The following is a 19567-nucleotide window of genomic DNA, read 5'->3' as shown; positions in this document are numbered from 1 at the left end:
AATACTCACCTCAACTCAACTCAATATAAAGCAATATTAAGAGATAAAATATTTAAAGCTTCATAATTAAAAGATGTCAACTCAAGGATGTACATAAAAATACATTAAATTACTCTGTAACTCTTATTTGGGAGATTCTCTAACCGACAACCATCACTATGAGCTACATGATGATACAAGGTCTCACCCACACTGCTAGAACTATCATATACCTTGCCAGAGTATAGAACACCTCAACTAAGTGGATCCACTAAAGCTCTACTCAAAAGCAATAAGAAGTCGTCTAAAAAGTACGATCTTTTACCCATGTGGGCTACATGGTTTATGAGGAATGTGAGTTGTCTAAGATCGTCCCCATATCGGTGTTCAATGTTACTCCCAATAAATTATACTCATGCTCAAATGTATAAAACACACTATTTCTCAATTTGAGGTAATTACTCAAAGGATCTTCTTTAAGAGGTAATGTCTAAATTATCTCTGGAAACTCTTTTAACTCTTTATGAAAATCAAAGTTCTCTTTCCCAATGTAAAACTGATACATTTGGGAATCAATTAGTCCCCCATACTTTACTCAAAATCGTTCTTTAAACTCAACTAAAAACTCATCTTTACTTTCTCAAAATCAATTTAATACAGTAGAGTTTGGTTAAAAGATTCTCATTAAAAACTCAATAATAACTCAATAATAGGGGTCATGCTGAAAATTAGATTGAACAATCAACTCAAGATTCTCAATACAAAATATAAAACCTCAAAAATCAGGAATAGAACTCAGAACTCAATGACGAAACTCATCTCAAGAATCATCAAAACTAAGGATGTAACCCTAGATTATTCTTTACTGAAATAAAGTAGATGTAGGGCGTGAGGACGAAGTCAGTCCATCACTATGAGTAGCCTTACATACTTGGAAGAATAAAGTTCTTGGCGAAATCAACGAAGCTTGAAGAACGCTCGAAACCCTAGTTTTTCTCCTCTTGGAACCTTGCTCTAAAGACTTGAAGTGTTAATGAACGTACAAGATTTCATTAACATTTTCTAAACCCTTAACTAGGTGTAAAAAAATTGGGGTTTAGGCTTAGAAGGGGTGGAAAAAGACTAAAATATCCCTCTTAAAAACAGACGAAAACCTTCTACGGATCCATCTACGGTTCGTGGTTTGTTCTACGAGCCATAAATCTCATCCGTAAAATTTATATTGAATTTTTCGACACAAAAATTCATTATACAGGTCCAATCTACGACCCATAGAAGTTCCTACTGACTGTAGATCCAATCCGTATACTTTACACAATTTTCAAGCTCAAAAGTCCATTTTACGGATCCAAACTACGACCCGTAGAAGTTCCTACAACCCGTAGAACCTACGACCCGTAGAATGGATCTGTAGGAATTAAACCACAAAATCAGACTCTCTGAAGTTTTTGACGACTTGACAGTACGGGTCATCGCAATTTTGACGACCCGTAGAAACAAGTCGTAGGAATTGACTTCAAGCAACTCTGATTGATAGTCCTTGGTAAAACGGTTATAACTTTTTACTCCGAACTCTAAATAAGACAAACTTGGTGTCGTTCGGAAGATGACTCAAATAAATTCAATTTGGTAGGTCATGGGTCACATAATTCATTATGTGCTGAGAGATATGATCATTTGAAGTTAACTTAAGTAGAATCTTACATCAAAACTTACTCGGTAAGGAAGCTTTCAACTCAACTCTGTGCTAGGCGATTCTAGTGACCTTAATTCATATCCAAATCCAACACCAAACTAAAGAATTGAACTTTACACATATGAGCAATTTATGGATCACCCGATACAACCTTACGCACAAATGAAGAATGGTTCAGGCATTAGCTTAGAAATTTTCGGGGTGTTACAGATCAACTTCAAACGGCCATTCTCTTAGAATATGAAGTGTTAGGTGACCCTCAACCAATCAAGTTAAAAGTTTATAAGTCTTCTTTCCAACTCCACTAATCGTTCATTAATCCCAAGTTGAAATAAAAAGTTATGATTGATTTACTAAACATCCTCCATCCTGATAGTGAGTGATGGCCATAATGTCAGCCCGTCACAAGTGTGCGTCACACTTAACCAGTGAGCTCAAATTTTGGCCATGTTATGAGGTCCTAAGTGATGGTCCTTCACTCAAGCGACGGTGCGATCAGAAATTTTATCGATTTTGTTATAAATGAATATTTTTGTCTTAAAACCTTTGCTATCTCATCCAAGATGGGGGTAGGCAGAGGATACAAATATGTGATAACTGAGGTTGGTCTATACTCACATTGGAATTGGAGTAAATTCGGACTCACACCAAGAAGCCTCATATTGGGGGTACCTAACAAAGGCAACTCTGTATCAGGGTGACTCAAACTCGAGATCTCTAGTTAAGGATGAAGGAGTACTTACCACCACCATAACCCTTGTTGGCAGGGAGGGGGGGGGGATTTGAGATATCATGATATAGTAGTTCGAAGTAATTGAATTGTTTGCTTGCTTATAATATTGTACATAACTCAATGCAATACCATAATTCCTTGACAACTTGGATTAATTTTTTTTCATTCTCGCAAGTTTATTTTTTTTTCATTCTGGCAAGTTTAGACACACTTTTAGGTTGTAATTTTCATGATTTTCTTCTTAGAGATTTGGTGTTGAAATCGTATAACTTTCGATTGGGTAATACAATAACAACATATGAATGTGTTAAGTATAGTTTCAAATATGGGGTTTGGACAAGATAGAAGGTATAGAAATCTTACGTACCCATATATTTGTGAGTGTTGCTTCCAAACAAAAGTCGCTAAGTAATATATGGACTCGAGATTCAAATATTATACCCACAAAGACATGATTTACAGTTGATTAGAATTTACTGTTATTAATTAATTGAACAATTATTTTCTTCAAGAGTTGGTTTGATAATAAAATACTGCAGAAATATAAGCCAATTTATATATTGTAACAAGTAATCAAGAACAAGATTTGAGACATTTAAGGTTTAACGCAATAGGAAGAATGCTTCGAGGGTTATGTCTTTGGTAACACTCATGTTGTACGTTCACTTGAACCGACTTTCTAATTTATCGAGTTACTGATTCACATGGTTGATATTACAACTAAGATTCTTTCGAGTTCTTAGTAGAGGAAATCAGATGTGAGTTCTTATGCATAAATCACTCACAAATTAGAACTTGATCAATATAGCAATATACTAATATAACAAGTCATTTATAATCTAAAGAAAGTTAAAAATCATTCAAAGCTTAAAAATGCAATATAATCAACAATTATAGTTAAAGGAAGCTAGGTTAGCTATAAAAGCTTTCATTATCTAAAAAAAAAAAAAAAGATATGTTATGAAACTATAAAATACGAAAAAGAAAAATATAGTAAGCGGAAGAGAGAAGACTTGCTATTTGATCTCTTGACGGAGTCTTGGAATTTACTATGCCAGGATGACGGGAAGCTAGATAAGGCTTATAATCAAGTTGTTGGTGTACAAGACAATCAAAATAAGATCTTTACATCAACTAAATAAACAGGAACTTGGAATTATAAACTTGTTGTATTCAACTCAACTATTGTAAAAATAAAAAATAAAAAGAAAAACTATGAAGCTAGGAGTCTAATTCACCATATGACTAGTATTTCATCAAATATGGTTGGCATGCGATAGCGACAAATAGGACAACAACGGTTCTTGTGTAACCAAGTTGTAATGCAATTTCTGTGAAACATATGTGAACAGGGCAAACAGAGGATCTTTCCAACCTCAAGTTGTTCAAGACAGATGACACAATCAAGATCTTTCAAACACTGATCATCATCAATCTCCATTCTCTCCGGCAACTGCATTATTGATAGGTTACTGTAAGATTATTTCTGGTCTCACACGCTGCGTTTCCTCTGGTATCCTCTCATCCCAAATAAATTCCAATTTGAAATTCATATCAACAAGCATCTCCAAGTATTTGCAATTTCTAGCACCATCAGATTTGTTCAACACATGTTGAATAAGTTTATGTATATGAATTACCATCTGTTTGAGGGTAGAGCCCTTATCACCACAGTGGGTGAGATTTTGCTGAAGTACACTGTAAAACAGATGGTGTGACATGTATTCATAAGGTAATATTTTGAGATGAAATGATAGGGTTACAGTTCTATGAGAATCAGGCATATATATGAGTTGTGATGGATGTTGACGATGTTTATGCCAAAGGTCTTTTTGAATAAAAATTTTAAATCGAAGGATTAAAATAGGTAAGCCATTAACAGTAGTAGCAGTAGTATTGCGATGCTTATAGAATCTTAATTTCGATCCAACTACAAAGGATGCCTTTCCCCTAAAATGGTGTCTCACATCTTCCAAATTATCAGCTTCCTCCATTGAAATTAAACTGCTTCAACCCCTCCTCTCCTCTGTCTTTATAGAGTTGAGGAGAAAAACAAATCCAACTCAAACTAGGTTTAGTAAACCAACTCAAATTAGGGTCGGTTACACCGTAATGTAATTCTATAACCATCATCTCATATATAAAATCACTAAATACCTGTAAAACTCAAAAACTTACGGGTTTACAAAAGGGAAATTATGCTTTGCTTTTCACATCAACTCCAACTTTGAATGAGATTCGGTACGGCGCAAGTTTCTAGTGCATATATATTTAAACGGGAAAAGGGTTAAAAATGCCCTTAACGTATCCCAAATGGTTCAAAAATGCCCTTCATCCACCTTTTGGTTTAAAAATGCCCTCAACGTTTTTTTAAGGTTTAAAATTACCCTTTTTTAACAGTCTGCTGACATGGCAAATGTGACATGCATTTTCTTTACACATTTCAAAATATATGACCCACTTAGTCTAAAAACCAATTTCGAAAAATCTGACCCGATAGGCTGATCGTTTTTGGGTCTTTTATTTCCATTAGCTCTAGTTTTCTTCTTTCTTCTCCTTCAATTCATCTGTTCTCCATTCTCTAGTTAATTGCAAGAAGAAAAAGATCGAAGAACTACAATGTTTGGAACAATCAATTTCTTCTCTATGTTTTTGCACATGGCTGCACTACAAACTTGATTTTGATAAATATCGGATGGAGATTCTGCAGGTTTTCTAGTTCTATTGTAAGCAAGTTCTTGAATTCAATTTGTTTGGCATATATTGAAGAAGCTATCTTGAAACTTTAGTCGTTTAGAATTTAAATTCCTCATTAGAAACTTGAATGGAGGGCATCATGGTAAGGCAGAGCTGCAGCTAGCAGAGGATTTCAAGCATATAGCCTTTGAAATGTTTGTATTGGATATCAGCAAAGACGTAGCTTATTTCTATAATAAGATAGTTGAAGTTGTTAACAATGCAAGAAGTTGTTACGTTGATGGCTCTACAGACAAGTACAATAATCATGAATTTGCCTTAATGATGCTTATCGAGCTCAGCACAACGGATAGGTATAACAAAATCAGAACCACCAGGCACCATCTTGGAAAAGGTTGGCGTTATCCATCCTCGGCGGCTGCTACAAAAAAGGGCTGAGAATCCTGCTAAAATGGAGTTCAAGGATATGTTAGGTTAATATGTAAACGGGTTTGTGGGTGGGTTTGAGTTTTTGTAGCATAGATGGGTCGGATCGTTGGGCTGGATTTTAAAAAATTAGGTGGACCAATAAGATGAAGCCATTTATCCAATTTAATGACTCATCATTTGCCATTACAACAGGCTGTTAAAAAGGGGCAATTTTAAACCTTTAAAAAACGTTGAGGGCATTTTTAAACCTAAAGGTGAAAGGAGGGCATTTTTGAACCATTTGGGATACGTTAAAGGCATTTTTAACCCTTTTCCCATATTTAAACTAGTATTCATTAATTTCCCATTGTACACATATTTTTTAAAATTAAAATTCATTATTTGCTTGTTAATTTTTGTAAAAATAAAATAAAATAGATAGAGCAATATATCATATATCATATATATATAAAAGAGAACCCTAGGCCCGTCTACGTAACTCCACCACAAACCAGGATTTTTCCTTTTAATTTATTTATTTCTAAAACTAGTCTTCCCCTTTCATGAAAAATTGTGACTTCTATGAAAAATTGTGACTTTAATGAAGAGTTGCGACTTTTATGAAAAGTTGTTACTTCTATGAAAGGTTGTGACCTTTCCGAAGAGTTGCAACTTTTCCAAATAGTTGTGACATTTCCAATAAGGCACAATAAACATTTGTTCACATTACCCTTTGTTGTCTATAAATAGAGGGATTTCCTCTCATTTTAAAACAACGAAAATTCTAAACTTCTTCTTCTTCTTCTTCTTCTTCTTCTTCTGCTACACAATTAAATATTCATGTATTTGTTCATGTTGAGTGACTCACTTAAACCATTGTTTTTGTATCAATACACTGGTGAATAGAATCGTTCTATTCCTTGAAACCTGGGTACTAGAGGGAATTAATTTCCTTAAGGGGACGCTGCATTCAGTAAGCTCAATTTTTCCTTTCTGTTTCATTATATTGTTACAGATCATGGTATGTATTTTTACAATCATTAATTTATGCTTATGTTATTAGGATAAGTGATACGATGCTATAATTTTCATTTTTCTTTACATTATTAATGTCTGTTACTACGTAATATTGTATGCAAGATAATATAGTGTTTTAGTTTTAATGAGTGGTAGGTTTTCAGTATTATTTTATAAATTTGGTGATATTAAATTTCCACGCGAGGCACGAGTAATTTTACTAATATATATATATATATATAATATCATATTAAATTAAGAGAAAAGGGTAAAAAATGCACTTCAAAATTAAATTATTAGTTGATCTTACGTTTACTGTTAATATTGAGCTATCCATGCCCTTGTCGTTTACAAACTTAACACATATACCCTTAATTTGGACAGAATCTCCCAAATTGACTTCAATTGCGCAATTTCAATCAAAATTATCCGTTTAAATTAAAATCCAAATCAAATTAAATCCAAAAATCTACCATCGTTATAAGAAAACCCAAATATAATTTTCAATTTTCCCCAAATCAAATACTATTTTGATTATTTTTGCTGAGTCCACCCATGCAAAAAACACCCAAAGTCCATTTCTATTCTTGTATGATAATCAAGTCATTCAAGATAGAAATTCTCGGAGCGATGGTCTCATAAACGAAGAAAATTGAAGTTGTTTCTCAAAAATAGGTCATCAGAAAATCTCATAAATGGCGATAGTGATCTATTTCCTTCACGCATCCTTCAATATTGGACAACATAGTCATGGACGCAGATCTAAATAACCCTTTCTAAGAATACATATACGTATTAGGGATGGAAAAAAATCAAAAAACTATAGTTCCAAATTTACACTAAAAAATCTTACATATATTTTATTGTTGCATGCAATCATATGTTACACTATTTAATAGTGATCGAAGTATGCTTTAAGAAATTTGATAACAAGGTGATGTATTGAATCACCATTAATGAGGCTAATATGTATTTGATTGGAGATGACAATAATGTCATGACCCTTCATGGATGTTGTTCCCCCACCTTATGGAGTTTTTTTTCTTCTACCCAATGTCCGGAGCTCACATTGAAGCTTCGACTAAATTCAGATCGCGCTCTGCAGGGCCCATTCGGGGGTGACGCTCCCAACAAGATTTTTCTTCATACCCAGGGCTCGAACCCGAGACCTCTGGTTAAGGGTGAAACACTCCCACGAGTGCACTACAACCCATGTTGGTCCCACCTTATGGAGTTAATTGTATGTCCTAGAGGGAATTCATCTACTGAGCTATTAAATTTGTTTATTATTTTTTGGGATAAGGGTCTGAAAAATATCCCAACTTTGGTCGAATTTGATGTTGCGATTCTAAACTTTCATGAGGACCTATTACCTCCCTAGACTATTTAATACCGTATTTTAAACATATATATTTGCCCACGTGGACATAAAAAATAATGCAAAATTATAAATAGTAATGTGTCCACGTGGGCACATATATACCTTTAAAAATACACTATTAAATAGTTCAGGGGGTAAAAAATACGGTATTAAATAGTCTAGGGAGGTAATAGGTCCTCATGAAAATTTAGTATCGCAACAACAAATTCGACCAAAGTTAAGGTATTTTTCAGACCCTTATCCCTTCTTTTTTTAATCTAATTCTTTTTATTAGACATTTGAATTTTTTTTTCTGTGAATGACCACATTATGTATCGATATTTAAGTTTGACTTTATCTTTTTTGGATTAACTAAATTTTAAAAAGTAAGTCCAGCCCGTGCGAAGTATGGGTAGGTTATTTAGTTTAATTTTGATTTATTTCAGCATGACCTGAAGGCAATCCGTCGGTATGTTGATATCCTATCGGTATCATATAGGCTTAAACTTTTTTTTTTAAAGAAATAAATAAGAAACAATTAAGAGAAAATTATTAAGTTACAATCTTATTTATTAAACTTTAAATTAGTAGAAAATATATTTTTATATATTTTTTTCTTTTTTTTTAAAAAAATTGTATCTAAATTATGACTCTTTTTAAAACTGTTTTTAAATCAAAATATTGAAAATTGTAACTTATCTTAATGATACCATGACAATATGTAGATATACCGTAATGCGGTAATGATATCATGGATGATTGAATAATCTTATCGAAGGACTGAAACAAACCTCAATGAAAACACTGTTCAATTACTCATTGATACCACCAGAGAATACTATACTTTGATGGTATCAAGGAGGAAGAAGTAGTCCTTCAATGAAGACACTCCTCAGTTACACTTTGATATCATTAGAGTAAATTCATATACTCTAATATAACATGATGGTAAAAAAAGGGGTGGGCACAAACATCAACATGACGTCAGCGCGCGAATAAAAAAATATATATGTTACTCCCTCTGTCCAACAATAGTTTGTTCATTATTGACTTGACACACCCCTTAAGAAACAATAAATAATAGGGGCAATATTACTATATTATCCTTTGACTTTATTAAATTTAATAGTTTGAAAAATGTGTTAGATGAAAAATAATATTTAATAGTAAGGGTAAAATAGACACAAAATGTAAATTATCTCTTGATTTTTTAAATTGGACAAATTTTGTTGGACAATTAATTTTAGTATAGTGAACAACTATTGTCGGACAAAGGGAGTATTTTAAAATAAAAAGTGTAAAATAATGAGACATTTAAGGAAATTACTTTTTTTTTTGTTACAAGTGTTAATGCTATGACCCATTTCTTATTGTAGCCCAACCACTAGAAAAGCCCAGGCCCAAAAGTAATCTTCCTTAGGTCCTGATGAAATCAAAGACGGAAAACGAATCCAAAATTTCGTCCCGCCGGTGAAAAAACTGGGAAGAAACGAGCCCTACAGTCCTTGCCTACATTATTTAGCTCCACTTTGATCGACTCCGTTACCGGCTATACATTCCGTTGTATTGGAAATGGTATGTATCTGACTTTCAAGCTCTTCGCTTTCGTTTCCACAATTGAAAACCTAGTTCGCATCTTTTTTTTTCGTGTAGAATTATAGTAATTGCTTGTGGAGTAAGAAATCTGGAGAATCGGTAATTTAAAGGCGTGTATCACGGATAACTCGAGCTAATAAGCATAGTCATTGTTCTTTTGTTGAATATCGTGAGTCTGATATGATAATACAATAATGTTGGCGGAGAAGTAGAAACAACATTAATAAAGCTGTAATTTTTATCATTTTAGGTTACATTTAAGCGCTAAGAGCATGACTTCCATCTTTCATTGTGTACCAAGAGATCGAATTTAACCAGTTCATGAAGTTTAGCCTGGACAGGAAACTATATTTTTTGTGATATTAGAAGGTAGAGTGAAGAACTATCTAGCTTAATATTTTTTCTAAACCTACTTGATAATGCTGATCTCTTCTGTGTAGAATAATTAATAGTTGTTTCTTAGTTAGATATCTAGAGAATCAGTAATTTTAAGGTGTATCATGGTTAAATCGAGCTAATAAGAATATTTGTTGTTCTTTTGTTGAATATAGTTTCACAATATCGTGAGTTTGATATGGTAATACAATAATATTGGCGGAGAAGTAGAAACAAATTAATAAAGATAATTTATATAGTTTTTGGTTACATTTGTGCACTAAGAGCATGACTTCCATCTTTCGTTGAGTATCAACTACTAAGAGATCGAGCTTAAGTAAGGAGTTCACAAAGTTTTGCGTAGACAGGAGACTATTTTTTCGTGATTTTAGAAGATCGAGTGAAGAACTAACTAGCTTAATATTGTTTCTGAACTAACTAGATAATGCTGTTCTTAAAGGTGCAGTTAAGACAACAATTAAATCAAAAAGTTGTGCGTTACTGGAGGCACTGAGGCTCTATGGCATAGGTCTCAGCACCCATGAGCTTTATCTTAAGGTGGACAGCATTACCCAACGTAAACTGATACATTAATCTTTTTTTGATCGTTAAAAAGATATTGTATTAAATGTCCAACAACCAGAAGGTTTTGTGGGGAATTTACAAGGGGTAGATCCATGCCTCCATTACATATTGTGTAATGAGCTCAAAAAATCTATTATGGTCTCTATATCATTTGCAGTTGCCATGTTACACAAAAAATACAGTTGGGATAAACATCTGCACTTAGTAGTAACTACAGATTCCGATTTGCTTTCAAAAATCCTTGCATTCCTTTCCTTTCAAATGGTCCACCATACCGTCGAAGGGAGAAACTGATGCATTAATTATTATGGTGAATGAACATACTAGTGACTAGAAAGGAAAATCAGAAATTTGGTGTAAGCAAATTAATCATTAAATCTAAATTACAATTCTTGAGCTTTATACAAAGTGGTATTGAGTAAAGGGAAAAAGGTCAGAATTACCCCTCAACTATTGAAAATAGTACTATTATACTCTTTGTTTGATTTTGGTCCCAAAAGGTCTCCACCGTCAGCCAACTGGCGGAGCTATGTCCCTTATAACAAACAGATCTCCGAGTCTGATTTAAAAAAAGGAAAGACAACTAACATTGCCCCTCAAATATTGGAAATATGATGATTATACCCTCTGATTGATTTTGGTCACATAAACTTCTCACCGTTGGCCAACTTGCAAATAGGTCTTTCAAAATCACTAAACTACAAAAACTGTTAGGGGATCACTTAACTACAACCACTTTTACACCCATACTAACTTTTCAAAAGATCGTTCTAAATTAGATCTACACTGCTAAAATATTTTAAACAACAAGGAATGACTCTTATTCGAGTAATTGCATTTTTGGGACCATATAAAATATGAGTCGTGCGTCATTTGTATTCATTGCTGTTTTGAATTGTGTACATAATATCAAAATTCTAGAACAATGTGCAAACTGGTGATAGTATTTTGGATGCAATAAAGTTATTACATGGCCTGCTCATTAATCGTTTTTGAGGATTCAGAATCCGTTCTCATTTACAAGTTTTGTAGAGGGAGCAAAGTTCATTAATTGACTCCAAATAGACCCCTTACCTTTACTAAGAGCGCAAATTAAGTCCTATTAATATAGTACTAACTGGGGTGTTGTACACTTTTGGGGAAACAATGTATGCTATCATTGTTTGCGTGTTTCGTCTCATCCTCATCGGAGCTGCGGTGGCCAACAGAGGAGGCTGCGCTGGTGGGTGGTGGAGGGTATAAAGTAATTGGAGATATCTTTATTTTGTAGGAATCTCTCTCGACTTAAGAGGAGTTTGGCAGAGGACCTTGTAGTTCTTTCCTCATTGGAGATGGCATTTCGTCAATGGCTCTCGTGGGAAACCCCAGTGGTGGCAAGTCCATTTGATAGAAGATTATTTGTGGATGTGTATGATATTAGTGGGGTTCCAAAGAGTAGATGCAGGATTCACTTAAAGATGCACAGATTTGGTTTGAAGCGAAGGTCATAACAGATGACCAAGACCAAAAGCCCTAGGTATTTAGGACAGATCATCAACGAACAGTCAAGCGAACCAAAACTCCCATTTTTTTGTTTTGAAAGGAACCACACATGTAGGACTTTAAGAATCAGAGCAGTCAAGAGATGGCTCTGATACCATGTCAATTTTTCTGAATGTCTCTCAAATTGAGAATTCTGCCATTAAATAGAAAGAATTCTGATTTTACATCCCTAAAAATCTGCTATTTCTATCCTTGAATATCTGCTATTTCTAGTTGTAACATCCTGTAATCATCCCTGAATATCTCCTATCTCTAACTTTGGAAAGCTCTTTACACTACAATCTATACAGATATTACATATTTGTGTTATAGCTATTCACTATTCTGATATTCCTAATATTAATACACACAGATCTGTACATATATTCATGATCTTGTCCACTATGCTAACAAATGTTAGTTATATGTGATATGTAATGTGTTGTCAACGTCAACACAATTGAGGAACATGCGCTTTTTTAAGCCATCTTCCTTCTTTGAGAGGTGTCTGTTATGTGGAATTTTAACAAGTAGATGCTCTAAACTGGAACAAGTAAAAGTAGGGGGACCAGTTTTGCAGATGTGTGCAAGTTGTAGTGTCATTTCATGTATTAGGCCTTCTATTTAATAAATTTCACTAATTTGCGATTTCTATTCTTTTCCAACTTATCATAAGACTTATCCAATTCTTCTGCCCATTTAGTTATTTTTTCTGTTATAATTACTTATTATTGCATTGTATTTGCGTGTGTGTTTGTACATGCTCACACACATACATATATACACACACAAATATATTCCTTTATCTGCATCTTTCTTCATTGCCACACTTTGTGGGATTTCGCTAGGTATGTTGTTGCATCTTTCTTCATTAAAGGGAATAATATCTTTATTTTTGCGCATAAAGTCTTGACATTTTTCTAGGATTTTCACCTTTTGACAATAGTGCTGGATCAACAGTCTATAGAGGTGCTTTTGTAGCTCGCAGAATCTCACAGTATCCATCTCTTTTTTGTTTCTCTTTCCTCCAGGGATATGTTTTGTAGAATGCTATGGATGCTTTTGATACTTGGTGGAATTTATCTGTCTAATTTGCTGTTTAAAGAAGGGAGAAACCTACTTATTTGACAAAGTATGTTTAACTGTTAATTCATTCCTCTGGTTACAAACCTCATACCATTGACTTAACCTGAAGTGCATTAATCTCTGATTATTATTAAGCATTTAGACACTGCAAAATAGATGGGGACTGGTAAAGCAACAAACTCATGAGAACAATGCACTGGCAGGTCTCTAAATTAAACTGAGCTGAAGACACTCTGCAATGTTGATGATTATGTGTTAGTTTCATTTCTGTTGGTGTGACTTTTGAAACTTAAGCCACGCTCATGTTTAACAGAAATGTCTTCCTCCTTGCATACCGTATCAATAATTATGGATGCGATCATACACTTTTTTGAAGAATGGATGCAATCATACCTTATAAGTTATTTAGCTCGCTTATGTTTGTAGTCGCTGCCCTCTCTGTCTCTTAATCGTACCTTATAAGTTATTTAAATCATTTATCTTTGTAGTTGCTGCCCTCTCTGTCTCTTGTTAAATGTTTTTCCTTTTTCAGGTCATATCCTTGTTGGAGTAAGTGCTAAAGCAAGGAGAAGTTACCCAAAGGAATAAGAAGGTTCTTTTAGTTGATAATAATTCAATCCATCTAGTCATGGACGAATACAAAAGAAATTCTCTCAAGCAACGCTCGAACCCCCAATTCAAGAGGAAGGGAGGCAGTAAAAATGCAAAGTTGAATTTTTCTAGTCACGAACGGTCATCTGAAAATTCTCAGAGTTCAGATACTACCTATTGTATACTGTGTCAATCCAAAAAAGTTGGTAGCGTAATTGGAAAAGGTGGTAGCATAATCAAAGCCTTGAGGGAGGAAACTCAAGCAAAGATTACAGTTGCTGACAGTGTTCCTGGTTCTGATGATAGAATTGTAATCGTCTCTAGTCCCTCTACGAAACTAGCTAGGAGACAGAATAATGACAAAAACAATGATAATCCTGAGACAAAGGAAGAAAATTGTTCCATGGAGCCACATTGTGCCGCGCAAGATGCTCTGTTAAAAGTTCACAATAGGATTGTTGAGGAAGACTTGCAGGGAGTACAAAATGAGGATAAGAGTGAAACTGTAATAATCACGCGTCTCCTTGTTCCGAACAATTTGGTTGGATGCCTTTTAGGAAGAAAAGGCGATGTTATTCAGAAATTGCGAAGTGAGACTGGGGCTAGCATTCGTGTCCTTTCTGCTGAGCATTTGCCCGCTTGTGCTATGACCACTGATGAATTGGTCCAAGTAAGTTTCATGTTCTTTTCTTTGGATACATAGATTATTTAGTTTCTTTTGTGTTTCTTATGTGAGTGAGTTTTGATATGAACTTCCATTACTTGGAGAGTATGATGGTGCAGAGGATGTAAAGGAAAGAGTATTGTTTACTTTAACTAATTGTTCATCTGTACTGATCTTCGTTCTACATGCAACAGTTGCATTGATCAGATGTTTTTGTACATCTCTTTTTTCTCCCTATGATTGTCTTCAAGCCTCTACTAGTCCTGATACCTTAGTGCTAGTGTTATTTTTATAATCCACCATTGTTTAGCAATTCAAGTCCTTGAACACTAGACGAGCTGTCTAGTAGCTATTGTTTATCTGACTCGTAGTTTCCTCATTGAGTTTTTTTTTTTAACTTAAAAAAACAATGTACCTCTTTGACAAGCAGAAATTTTCTGTCTCTGCTTAAATTATGCAAATGGCAGCCACGCTAAATTTTTGTTTGTCTCTCTCTCTCTCTCTCCAATCTGTCTGTCTTTTTGGGTAGCCATGCTATTTCTTAATATGAAACATCTAATAGATAATCAGGTATTTGGGATTTCAACTCTGTTTAGTCTCTTGGTTTTATGGTGGTAATTTCCTTTGTCCGGATACAATCATGTTCGAAACTACTATTTCTATTGGGGAATATAATTCTCTAGTTTTAGTTAATTTTCTTGCTAATAGTCTTGGAGTTGAATTAATTATCTTTTTGTGGGACATATCATGTCAGAATTTTCAATACTGTTTTTTCTTCTTCTCAGATATCAGGCAAACCTGCTTTAGTGAAAAAAGCCTTGTATGAAGTATCAACTCTGTTGCATCAGAATCCTCGCAAAGACAAACCTATCTCGAGTTTTCCTATGGTACATGGTGCTCAAGGTTTTCACCCCCCTGGTCCTCCCATGGAAAATATGATTCCTCCAGGAAAACCAATGTGGTCTCAAAGTAAAACTAATTTAAATGGTATGTCGCCTGCATTAGGGGTGGGAGGCTATAGGAACCAGCTTACTGGATTTGGCCGTGCAGATTTTGATTATGGTCCTCCCCCTAGTGCTGGTGAAGCTCCAGGTGATTTCACCATGAAAATTCTGTGCTCAGCTGCAAAAATTGGCGGTGTTATAGGCAAGGGAGGCTTCAATGTAAAACAACTGCAGCAGGATACAGGAGCGGGTATACATGTTGAGGATGTCGCACCCGAATCTGATGAAAGAGTTATTCGTGTCTCCTCTTTGGAGGTAATGTTTCTACTTGAGGAATTCGTAATATTAACATACTGATAGCATGTCACTAAGCCATTGTTTTCCTTCCAGTCTTTTTGGGATCCCAGATCACGAACTATTGATGCCATTCTTCAACTTCAAAGTAAAACAAGTGAATTTTCTGACAAAGGAATTGTCACTACGAGGCTTCTTTTTCCCTCAAATAAGGTTGGCTGCATTATTGGACAAGGAGGACAGGTTATCAATGAGATGAGAAGGAGAACGCAAGCGGATATTCGTGTTCTTTCCAAGGACGATAAACCCAGATGCGCATCTGCAGATGAAGAGCTTGTGCAGGTGATTTATCTGTAGTATGCAAGCTTAGATTTAGGCTTTTCTGGTTCACATATGACCTAGTTTCAATTTTCTAGTGCATGTTGGTACTGTTGTTTCCATGATTTTGTGAGAAATTTCAATCTCAAAGTACCATTTATTCAGATATCTGGAAGCATCGGTGTTGCAAAAGATGCCTTGGTTGAGATATCTTCAAGGCTCAGAGAAAGATGCCTTAGGGATGCAAATAGTAAAGTGGAGTCTACTCCTGTTAGGCCACTTCCTGGATTTGTTCCTTCAGAGGATTTTCGAAGTGGAGACCCACAACGTTCAGGTGCGATGGGGGCTGGTAGCTCTAGAAGATATGAACATTTGAAGGTAGGGAAGATTATCTGGCTAATGTTCTTCTACTGGAGCTTATACCTTGACTTTTGTTTTGATAACAGTGGAGCCTGGGGCAATTCATACCTTTATTTCTGATCTTCTATGTTTTGGTTTTTGGGTAGTGTGACATATTTGTTGTAACCTCTTTAAGGATAATTCACATGAGGAGAGCACCAGGTTCTAGCAACCTTGCACTACCAGTATGACCTGCAGAATGCATCATCTAATTCATTTAATGTGGTGGTGGTATGAGGCACCAATCCTGTATTCAAAATGAATTTACTGGAATTGTACATGAGATATGCCTTGCCATATATTTCTGTCTGATAGTATTTTCCCCTTGACCATATATTTGGATGTTTGAATAAGTGACTTGTCACTCTTTCTTCAGTTGTGGAAACCATTTGCTGCCTTGGTCTTTTCAGTTAGTCCAGTTAACTAAAGAAGTGCCACTTTCTCTTTGTAGGGTGCTGTTCGTGAATATGACCATCCGAGTTATCCAGATCTTCCCATTGCCACTAGGTACTACCAATTCCGGAATATGTTCTTTTTCCACTGCTTTTTCTATTGCAGCTCATCTGAAAACCATTGTGAACCCCAGATTCTCAAATATCCGTAGTCCCCCAGAGATGAAGTTTCCAGACCATTCTTATGGTTCTGCAAAAGGAACAGGAGGGTACAACATTGATGAGGTAAATATTCTTTGCCTAGAGCTACTAATAGATGATTTAGTGAGTTCTTTTGTTTGTTCATTCGGTCCATTTTACTCCAACCAGGTAGAAGACTTGCATTGTGTTATTTTCCTCCATTTGTTTTGATAACCGCCTATTTGGGTGAACTGCTGGATATTGTTACTCCCGACTCCACCTTTTTTTCCACGATACAAAAAACTAATAAATCCTTCTCCATTTTTATGTTATATTGAGGACATGCTAGAGAAAAACTACATGTATTTTCATATTCAAGTTTTGATTCTATAAAATGTTGTTCGTTATATGCATTCATTTCATATGTAATAAATTTCTTGTAAAGAAACAAATCTTGAGCCTAAACTCAAACCCCAAAAGTTAGCTCAAGAGGTGTGGATTCCCCAAGACATAATAGAGAGACCATCCATTCCTTAAAGGGCCAATGTAGGACCGCAGAAGCTAGCTCAATGGCGTGTGGGTAATTTAATATGTCCCCAACATTGGAAATAGGAATTGGGATGAGTCCTGCTCTGATACCATGTAAAGAAATGGATCTTGGGTCTTACTCAATCCCAAAAGCTAGCTTAAGAGGTGAGGATTGTACAAGTCATATTAAAGAGACCACTATTTCTGTGAAGGGTACAAAGTGAGAGGAAATGGAGGACCTAGAAGATAATTGAAGTTTTATGTCTGAGAATGAATTTTCACATTTTCTTTTTCTAGGTGAAAGAGAGGAAATGGAGGACCTCAACTAGATTATAATTCATTTTAATCTATCATTAATGTTATACTATAATAATTTGTAGAGCTTATAATTCATTTTAATCTATCATTAATGTTATTTGAAATGTAAGTCTGGGCATATGTATTTCCCAAGGAGATTGAAATGTGAGGTTTTCAGGTAGCATAGCATCCTCAGAAGGAAAAGAGATAGGAGGGCACATTTGGGGGAGAGCTGAGAAGGAAGGAATTGGAAGGACAATCATTGAGTGATATTCTTCCTAATGCACCTAGAATATACAAGTTCACTAAAAACATCATGGTAGAGAACTTCAGGGAATATGGGGAGCTCAAGGATTTAGTAGTCTGTTATTACCATCAATTACAGCGAGAAAGAGAATTAGAGGCCAGCTCTGGATAAAGTAACATTTCAGAGGATTAGTTGGGGTGGAAGTATAGCAGATGATACACACCTTCGATAAATAAGAGTTGATGGACGTATCAAGACTAGTGAGGGTAGTAGGATTTTGGGTCTTTACGGGTTTGTGCCGGTCTTCTTCCTTCATTGCTAGGAATTAATAGAGAATAATGTGATAGAATGCATCCATGAAGTTTATGAATGAAACTTTTAAGATGAGTTTTTTTTTGTTTTGAGAAAGTTAACTGGTATTATAAACATAGAAGTACACCAATAGTGAACTCCTGTAGTAATTACATCAAAAGTATAGAGGGTTTACCAAAAAGAAACTAAACACCTATCTCCCTCATAAACTATCTAAGAATAGGGTGATGTCCCCCGGATCCTTGGGAATAGAATGGATACACCAAAAGTAAAAGGTCACTAAACAATTCATTTTAATGCTTTGGAAAGGGATGCTCTTGTTCTCAAAACATCTCTGATTTCTCTCACTCCATATTGTCCACCAGATGCAGGCAGGGACAATCTTCATCTCTCCTTGTGTCCTGACTGATTTCCATCTCTATTCCAACATGCTAGGACTTCTGCAGTATTTCTAGGCATGGTCCATGTGATACCTCTTCGTTTAATGAAATACTTCCATAGCTTCGCAGTCACTTTACAATGCAAAAAAAGATGGTTTATTGTCTCTGTCTCAGATTCACAAAAAAAACATCTGGAGCATAAGTCCTTTCCTCTTTTCATTAAGTTTATCCTGAGTCAGAACAGATTGTCTTGCAACAAGCCATGTGAAGTAAGCCACCTTATGTGGTATTTTCCCTCTCCAGATCATCTTCCAAGGCCACAACTCCTTTGTTTCAGTTGAAGTGTCTAGTAATTTGTAGGCTGATTTCACCTTGAACTTGCCATCTTTCTCCAGCTTCCATGTCAATTTGTCTTCCTCACAAGTGAGGTTCTTGGCTTGTTCCAAGGTATTATAGAACTGAGTCATTCTCTCCACTTCCCAGTCATTGAGGAACCTTCTAAAAATCAGGTTCCATCCTTGTTCATTTCTGACTTAGAAAATTGTAGCCATTTTCTGTTGATTGAGAATATAAATGTCTGGGAACTGCTGTCTCAAAGGTGTTTGTCCCATCCATGTATCATTCCAGAACAAGGTTTTCCTCCCATTTCCCACATTAATCACAGAGTTGTTCCAAATTCTTGGCCACTGATTTCTAATAGTTCTCCATAGACCCACACCATAAGGAGTATTGACCTCCTTAGTAGTCCATGATCCTTCCTTTCCATATCTTGCAAAGATAGTGTCCTTCCATAAGCTCTGATCATCTGTTGCTAGTCTCCAGAGCCATTTTAGCAGAAGGCTCTTATTGTGGGCTTTCAAATTCTTAATTCCCAGACCTCCCTCTTTTTTGTTGGAAATAACAGCATCCCACTTGACCAAGTGAAATTTCTTGACCCCTTCCCCATTACCTTGCCAAAGAAAATTTCT

At 35.3% G+C, this 19567-nt stretch overlaps 1 protein-coding gene across 2 annotated transcripts in view; it reads left to right on the top strand.

The window, feature by feature from the left end:
- Nucleotides 1–9289: 9289 nt before the first annotated feature.
- Nucleotides 9290–19567, top strand: part of LOC102581339 (KH domain-containing protein At4g18375-like) — a 30045-nt gene continuing 19767 nt past the window's right edge. Inside the window, exons 1-8 of one of the 2 annotated variants that reach the window (XM_006357992.2) lie at nt 9290–9465; nt 12999–13099; nt 13586–14314; nt 15094–15567; nt 15643–15888; nt 16030–16242; nt 16715–16770; nt 16850–16940. In XM_006357992.2, the coding sequence (XP_006358054.1) occupies nt 13682–14314; nt 15094–15567; nt 15643–15888; nt 16030–16242; nt 16715–16770; nt 16850–16940 (1713 nt within the window). In that variant the 5' untranslated portion in view covers nt 9290–9465; nt 12999–13099; nt 13586–13681. The remainder of the gene's footprint in view (nt 9466–12998; nt 13100–13585; nt 14315–15093; nt 15568–15642; nt 15889–16029; nt 16243–16714; nt 16771–16849; nt 16941–19567) is intronic. The other variant, XM_006357991.2, reaches the window with a different exon arrangement.

Source organism: Solanum tuberosum, unplaced genomic scaffold, assembly GCF_000226075.1.
Source record: "Solanum tuberosum cultivar DM 1-3 516 R44 unplaced genomic scaffold, SolTub_3.0 scf00260, whole genome shotgun sequence".
Taxonomy (NCBI): domain Eukaryota; kingdom Viridiplantae; phylum Streptophyta; class Magnoliopsida; order Solanales; family Solanaceae; genus Solanum; species Solanum tuberosum.
Note: the sequence above shows the minus strand (reverse complement) of the source record. Positions and strands in the feature narration are given on the sequence as shown.